This window comes from Leuciscus leuciscus (assembly GCF_965113295.1).
Source record: "Leuciscus leuciscus genome assembly, chromosome: 17".
NCBI lineage: Eukaryota > Metazoa > Chordata > Actinopteri > Cypriniformes > Leuciscidae > Leuciscus > Leuciscus leuciscus.
Genome location: NC_138741.1, coordinates 27,251,528 through 27,260,285, shown reverse-complemented (window position 1 = coordinate 27,260,285; position 8,758 = coordinate 27,251,528). Strand labels below are relative to the sequence as shown.

The 8,758-nt window shown below is 40.0% G+C and overlaps 1 protein-coding gene across 6 annotated transcripts in view; it reads left to right on the top strand.

The window, feature by feature from the left end:
- The first annotated feature begins 375 nt into the window (after nucleotides 1-375).
- npas3 (neuronal PAS domain protein 3) overlaps nucleotides 376-8,758 on the top strand; it is a 323,145-nt gene continuing 314,762 nt past the window's right edge. For 4 of the 6 annotated variants that reach the window (XM_082142316.1, XM_082142315.1, XM_082142314.1 and 1 more), the window contains exon 1: nucleotides 376-1,407. In XM_082142316.1, coding sequence (XP_081998442.1) covers nucleotides 1,253-1,407 — 155 coding nt within the window. In that variant the 5' untranslated portion in view covers nucleotides 376-1,252. Of the gene's footprint in view, nucleotides 1,408-2,431; nucleotides 3,220-8,758 lie in introns of those variants that run through there. The other 2 variants (XM_082142318.1, XM_082142317.1) reach the window with 1 other exon arrangement.

The window sequence follows — 8,758 nt, the reverse complement described above, 5'->3', positions numbered from 1 at the left end:
TGTTGTATTTGTTACCATTTGTTAATGCACTGTGAACTAACATTAATAGCCACTGAATTTATATGGATATATAGCTAATGTAATTTCGTTGTTTAGCTTTTTATTTTCCCAATAATGTCTTGAATTCTAATCAACACAGTGTTGCATTATAACTTAAGTTCACTGTGTCAGCTGTGTATCTCCTGGTCCTCATCATTCGGCTCATAAAGGGTTAACTGCTGCAGTAAACCGCTGCGCGCTCCCGTGCGAGCGTCCCATTGGCTGCGCGGCGGCGGCGCGCGCCGTTAATCAGCTGCACGAGCGGCTGAGCTCATCTCCTCGCACGCGTTATAGAGATGGCATTGCCACACACAGCAGGGCAACACAACACAACACACCAGGAGCATGCACACAGCAAACATCCCATCAGCTTTAGACATTGATTCTGACAGCAGCACCTGACCTGCGCAGCATCAGCACCAGAAGAAGAAGAAGCTGATCACTGAAAGCAGTAGCACATCATCATCACAACAGTAGGAGGCGAGCAGATCACATCATGCACTGGACTTTCCTCGCGTACATACTTAGATCTGTTTCCTAAACCACACGCACTGGGAATGGACAGCTATCTCTGAGCTCAATCATAGAGCTTTTTCAGGACACACCGGACTGATAAAAAAGTTCTGTGCTCGGTTATTTATAACGCACGCATTCCTTCACACTAGAAGGAAAGTGTTGCACGTGCGTTTTCATTTCTGTTAAAGCCTGTAGCTGTACATTCAACTACTAAAACTAAAAGGCATATGCGTTTTAAACTTGAAATAATATCAGGATACTTTGATTTAAGATTTTAGGAGTTAGTGTGTCACTTTATGGTAAGTTTCCTAAACTGACAACGGACCCTGATTATTTGTCAGAATTTCCATAGAGAAAGTCAGAACTTTCATATATTGGAGGATATGGTTAAATGATGAGGTTTTAAGGAAGTTCACTTTTAAAACATATGCTTGGAGCGCTTGAAACTTTTACGCGTAAAAGCGCACAGGACGCGCAAAGAAGGCGGCAGTCAACGAGCACCATCATCATCATCATCATCATCACCAACCCTGTAAAAGCAACGGTTCTCTCTTCTGAAAGCAGAAAACAAGACGTAGAATGGCTCATGAACTTGTTTCCATCACTAATGGGATTGTCCTGCTGTGATTTGTCGGACCGGAGGGAAGGTTGATCAACACACACTCGGTTGGTGCAGCATCGCGGTGCGCGCTCGGGGATGATCAGGATCTTCCCGGATTTCAGTGTTCAGGTGACGGCGGCGGCGGCTGCAGGTCCGGGAGCCGGTGGAGGGATGCCGGCTGCGTCCAGAGTCCCGGGAGCTACTAACGGGAACCCGCAAAACGTCCAAGGCTTGACGTCTTACCAACAAAGGTATGCTGGCTAAACGCAAAACATGTTTTTGTTTTCCCTCTTCACATTTAGGTGACATTCATACCATTCATGTCATATTTGTTCCGTTGCACCGTTATCTGGTTTATATATAAAGCAATACTAGATTTCACTGGAGGTTGCTAAAAGTCTAAACTTAGATTCCTAACAATCTCAATTACACTGAGATTCAGGGTTTGCTTCACAAAACAACACGATGTAAAGACTGTAAAGTTTTGCCATGTGTCAAATTCCATAACAGACACACGCTGAGATGGAAAGAAACGTCATTTTATGATTTTCAATCAATATAAATGAGACGTTTAATGTTTATCTTACAATTAAACATATTTTCTATCATATTAAACATTCAAGGTGACTGTGATCATTATAAAAGTGGCTTTTCCAACGCAAACAAAAACTCACTTCAGAACAAATGATTCATTTAGAGAGATTTCAAGTGATAAATGCATGCAAAATCAATGCCTAATTATTATATCCATCTGAGCACGATAGTTTTAAGTAGATTAGAAAAGAGCTCCAATATATTTTCAAAACTTTACACACCAAAGCCACGAAAACACCACTAAACCACATGGTGTGTGATTCTGATTCATACAAATATAAATTTTGTCAGGCGTAATATGGTTTTTGCAATTCATTTTGCCCCCACATACACACTAATTTCCATCATCTATAAAGCCAGGCGGAAGACTGGCATTAATGGATGTGCATGTTCTGATTGTTAGTATATCAGCAGAATCAACTGATCATGTGCACACATGCTTCCATACACTGTCACGTTCAATTAAACAGTCTGTTTAGAGCACAACACAATGAACGGGACATTAAATGGGTCGGCTGTCAGCTCATGACCTTGACAGGTCACAGGTTCTAATGCACATCAGAAAAAAGGCCCTTTATTTATGTCAAGACGGATTCACTTAGAAAAATGAAATAATATACTGAACGTGCATTAGTGCAAAAAATAGCCTACTTCAACCATGACATTTTTTTTTTCTGACGATCTAACAATGGCATACGAGATATCTCTTTAATATCTTTATTAAAATCAAATAAATAAATACGTTTTATTTTTCACTCTTAGTGCTTTGACAATATAGGCTATGTTTCAAAAATAATTTAGTCTCAAATTAATTTAAACCTCAACTTGGGCATTTGAGTTTATTTTGACAGCTGTCAATCATATCATTCCACATGTTTATAAAAAAATATGAATGCAAACATCAGCATGCAAACGAGTAAAAGCTTTCATGATTTGCTTTCGCAAATCTTTTCGTTGGTGCATCAAAAACAACCTGTGTATTCCCAATAAACTCCAACTATTTCCAACTACAACTGAGTGGCGTTGTTGCGCCGGCAGGAGAGGGAGATGAGAGGGAGAGAGAAGCAGGAAAAAGCTGGAAAATGCGGACAAACATACAAGGGAAAAGCGGCTGTGTTCGAGAGGCACATCGTGATGTAAATGCCCGTCTCGTGCGCTGATTCCTGCTCTCGTTTACCCCGCGAGGACAGCCGTCGGATCGCACGAGCGTCCCCGGGTTTCCTCTCACTTTATTGGCATGCCTTTGGATCTCAGCGTCGGCTGGTCTCGCTCCCGTCTGATCGCGTCTTAACGCACGGAGACACGGGCACGAGCGCTCCGGTACCACCGATGGCGTTGCTTAAATGCTCCCGGTTCCGCTGTCAGCTGCTCGTCGCGTGAATTCTGGAAGAAAAAAGTGTAATTAATAATTGCAGGAAGATGGCGCCCACCAAGCCCAGCATTCAGCAAGACCCTTCCAGAAGAGAACGGTAAACGCTCGGTTTGTTGTGTGTCTGTGGAAACGCGTGCGCTGACGGGCATTTTGGACTGAGATGGGAAACTTTGCCCTTTCCGCAGGAGTGTGTGTGTGAGGGGTTGGGTAACAGGTATACACGCTGACAGAAGCGGCGAGTGTGTGTTTATTCTCTGTGAGAGTGTGTGTTTTGGTGGACAGAGGACATGACCGTTGAATGTGTTCAGCGTGTCTCGCGCTGCTGGAAGGTTTCGCGGGAAATTTGTGAACATTTCGAACATGACCGTGTTGCAGCGTTGTATCCGCTCTGCGTTTGTTTTCGCGGCATTAGGCCAATCTGAGTAAAACACACTGTTTACTGCTGTGAAATAGTGTGCATCAGGCTGCTGTTTGAGGAAGTTTCGATGGAGATTGATGTGGGTTTGAGTCCTGTATTACATCAGGAACTCTTGATGGGGATTGAAATATGAGAACTAAATCTGCACTTTGAATATGACAGTCGAAGTTGATCACAAGACAAAGAACAAGTTAAGTGAATGTTAGATGATGTTAGAATTGAGTAGTTTTTCATTGGAATGGTGTTTTACACTACATGACAGGTGCACGATTGCTATCACAATTAGTTTGATCTATATATTTGATATTGTGATATATGAATATATAACAGGGTGCATGTTAAAGACTGATGTTTTGTGTCTCAGGTGGTGCACTAAATTCATTTGTCAGATCAATAGATCTGAAATTGTGCACAATGTGCATAAAGCGGATGTTTGAGGAAGTAATGCATGATATCAGAAATGCTTTATAATTATAATTAAAGAAATATGCCACTAAAATAAATCTGTAGTTATTCAATTGCTGTCATAATTTATAGAGCTGAAATTGTGATATAAAACTATTGTGTTCATGATTAAATGTTGTTACTGCATGTGCTTAGAAGACATGTGGTGCACTAAACTCTGCAGATCTGAAATTGTGACTATTTTGATGTGCATATTGCATAAAGCATCAAGTGGCAGTTTGAGGACTTTGACATGTATCCAATCAGAATTAAGTGTGCATATTTATGTCATCATCTGCAGTATTGAAAATAATATAAGAATCAATTGTTCTATAGATCTGAAATGTTATTATGATTACATTTTATATAGAGTAGTTAGGTTGGTGCTTAAAGGCTGTTGTTTTATGGCAATTGTCTTTGAGTATTGCATATGCATCTGTCTTGTGCTGTTAGATCACAGGTGTAAATAAATCAGCAGTTATGAAATTACTTTAATGATAATCTGCTCTCAGGATCTTATTAACTCTAGTCAGGTTGTGCATGTTATTTTATTGTATTTTTCTTTATTATCGAAATTGGATATGCATTAGTCTTTTCATGATTACATGAAATCAGAATTTGTTTTACGTTATAGAATATCGCTAGTTCTTACTCATACAAACAGTAGGTGTTTTTCGGTTTAGCTCTTATGAGTATTAAATTAGGCATCACTGATTCCTGCCGTACTGCGTGTGACTGCGTGCAGCGTACAGCTTGTTAAACTAATGTTAGATTGTATGCAATAATTCACCTGCAGTGTGTGTACAAAATATCAGCCGTAGAGCCAGTGACATTTTACAATGTAAACACGGCCCGTTTCATATACTGTAGTGTGCAACTCCACACGATTGTGTGCCTGACCGGACTACGAATGGTTATCATTTAGCAAGCTTGACTAAACTCTCATCGAGCTCGATTATTTTATAATTCCCACTCGGAACGCGCAGATTACGCGAACGCACCTACGTCTAAATAGGCCACGACATTAGAATTATATTCCACCCCCTGCCAGTCATAACAGCAGGAGATGTTTATGCTAAGTCAGTCTGCAGTAATCTTTCTGGCGGGAGCGATTTGTGTGCCATTCCGAGCATATCACAGAGATAGGAATCTTGAAGATGGAATTAATTTTGAGGCAGGTGAAACTTCATAGCCAGTGCATGAGTGCTTCCTTTATCACCTGTTTCCGAACGGCATTCTGAAGGGCTAAATTGCACTCTGTGATTCGTTATGTGGCTCCACTTGAGAGTTGAACCGAATAACACTAGGGCTGAAATTCTAAGGGGTGGTTTTGGGAGTTTTATTTTTTTAATGCAGTGCTGTTTACTAGTGCCGGTTCCTGCTGTAGTAAGTGTTGGGAAGGGAGGGATTGTGCTGTTGGGCGAAGCAACTCTGAAGGAGTTGGACGAGAATTCACAGAGAGAGAGAGATTGGTTGGCGTGAATTTATACACAACACTAAACACAAAGTTGGCTTTGTGTTGAAGAAAGCAATGCCTCCCTCCCTCACTGTGAGCAAACAAAAGTGCTAAATTGTTCCATTTCCTCTCCTACGGTGCAGCAGTGGATCCGTAGATTGAGACCGGAGCTGTGGCTCTGTGAAATGCTTGGGGTTTATTTGGTGTTGCATTATAAAGTATCGTCTCTCTAATGGGTTGTATATCAACAGGTCTATTAACAAGATGCTGTATGTGATGCATATCGCTTCCATTTTAGGTTAAACATGTGAATGAATTAATATATAAGGGAAAGTGTAGGCTATATCTTTAGTTTTTTCGCCATTGATTATTTTAAATGGGTCTACAGTAGTTTCTAAACTAATATGTGACCCTAGATCACAAAACCAGTCATTAGTTGCACGGGTATATTTGTGGCAAAAGCCAACAATACATTGTATGGTTAAAAATTAACGATTTTTCTTTCATGCCAAAAATCATGTTCCATGAAGATATTTTGTAAATTTCCTACCGTAAATATATAAAACATTTATTTTTGTGAGTGAATGCAGCTCAATATCGCACATAAATGGACAACTTTTGTTTCGATTTTTTTTTCAAATAGTTGTTTCTCTGCCAAATATTGTCCTATCCTAACAAACCACACACACCAATGGAAAGCTTGTTTACTCAGCTTCCAGATTATGTATAAATCTCAATTTCAGAAAATTGACCCATGTGACTGGTTTGTGGTCCAGGGTCACATATGGGCTCATAAAAGGTGCATGCGTAATGATTATAATAACATAATCAAAATGCTGTTTAAAATTGGAGTGCACCTCAGAACATGTCAACTTCATGTCAACTAAGCATAAAAAATGATTTTTCACTTTGAAAAATTGGCTTGTTTGTTATTGAAGTTCCATTTCAACTTGTAGCTGTTCATTATATTAATCCTTTGATGTGTAATTATGAATATCAGCGTCTAACTAAACGCTTAGGAGTGTCAGTGCACTGTGTTTGTGATTATTTCAAATTCACCAAGTGAGAGATATGCTTATGTTTATGGGCGAAACAAAGCGGTGATATTCTCTGAATGCTGGAGAGGCAGACAGCCCAAGCTGAGCTATACCATCACACAAAGGACGCACCAATTCCACCCGTTGATTCGCCGGCGTCGAACGCGGTATGGGATGGAGGCAAATAAGCAATTCTGATGTGTATTTATCACAATTAAGAGGGATTTCCAGCCTCCATCTGTGGCTGGTGTTGTGCAGTGATTACAGCGGCTCTCGCCAGCCGCCACTCGTCTCTGTTATTGTGAAGGTCAGAGCAGAGACACAGACATAAAGAAGATGCATCCCGCAAAGGTAATCGTGCAGTCTCTCGATGCATTACTGCACGGCTCATGGCGTGAGAGCCTTTGTGATGTATACATCTCTACATTTGAGCTGAGGTTTTTGCATGTGCCCATGTCCTTTTTGGACGTATCAATGAATTGGTTGATGGATCAGTCATGTTGCACTGAATCACTAAATGACCTTTTTCTTTTTTGCCTTTGTGTGTGTGTATATATTAGAGGTGTAACGGTTCAAATTACTCACGGTTTTAGGGTCATGGTTTCGGTATGGTTCGGTATGTGCAATGTTCGGGGAAAACGAACTACTGTCAAAAAAATCAAAAACAAAATCTAACCATAAACAACAGCACAAATAAATACAATACTGAAAAGATACAAACAAAATAAACGGTGCTTTTCAGGTTTTTCAGATATCTAACAGTAGTTTTCAGGTACTGAAATTGAATAATCAAATGTAAAACAGCAATGCATATAATCTTTACTGTATAAATTAAAAGATTAATCATTATTAAAGTTACAAAAGCAACTCAGTCAAGAGCAGTGAGTAATTCCCTTGTCTTTTGTTGTTTGATTAACATTAAAAACACAGCCAGCAGGAATATTTGGCTGCCGTCACTTTAAGACATAATGCACTGATCCAATATACTGATACTGATACAAATGCATTGTCTTTCTCGACTGTTTACGTACACTTAAGACATAACTGACTGTTTACTAGGATACTCGCCAAGACAGGCATGTTGACATTATTTTTGTGTGAATTTGTCCGTTCAAGCACAAGACTTGAGAGAGAACTGTCTGAGACGCAGCTTTCCATGTGCGCACTTCAGATGAGTGCCACGTCTTCTTGTGCTTCAATGCTTAAGTTGGCAAGGCTGAAATGAACAGATAGCAACGTGTGCTGTTCAGGTCTCACCTGTGCTTGCATGCTATCAACTCCCCCGGGTGTTTACGGCGTAAATGACTGGTCATACTAGAGCATACGACACTTGCATTGAACAAAGTTGCAAGAACAAATGTGTATCGATCGACAGAAACATACATTAGCCTAACTCGCGTTGGAGAACGGTACGGTTCGATACATTTTTTACTGTTACACCCCTATATGTGGTTTTTAATTTTTGTCTGTTTAAGATTATGGTTATCTTATATGCAACTTTTGAAAGTCTGCTTTAGAAATTTCAATTAAGAAAACGGGAAATTGTACAACAATACAAGTTAATTTCAGCATTTATTCAGCATATATTAATCTTTTGTGACAATGTGCCCCAAAAGCACTTTATGGGGTAAGTTGTCACATTTGAACTGCCAATTAAATGACCAATTACAGGCTTTTCAGCAAAATTCAAACAGTAAATAATTGACAACTTTCTGACTTGATGTAAGTAAAAAATATGATGATATTCAATATTTTAGTGTGGAGGACAGAAATTCACTAAATTCTTCCAATTTAAGAACATTTAAAACTGTGTAACTGGACGTATAATTGTGACAACTAGCCCCGGTTACTCTATGCTGATTGCTAACTTCTCCTCTATACATTAATGCAAATATTGAAGGCCTTTATATTTCAAAGGACTGTAGGCAGTACATATGCCCCTTTTTATGCTAGAAAGAAGAGATCAGAGATGGTCTTGCTCTAAAGGGTTGCTTCTGAATGTCACAGGTTTTGTTATGGTTTGCGGCTGCGGTAAAACCCGAGCTCCCCGTCTACGCGTTTAATGTCCACAGTGGTTTTAAGACCTTCATTTAGTATCTGGCTCTAAAGACAGATGTTCTGCCCGCTGACTCCCATCTGCTTCTTTGGTTTGGCTGTGCCGCGATCATCTAATGCTAGCAGCGAGTGTTGCCCTTTACTCGCCCCCTCTAGTGTTCCAGCAGCACTTCTGAGCCCGGACAAACACTACAGCGCTTCCAGAATACATGTGTAATCCTCCTAT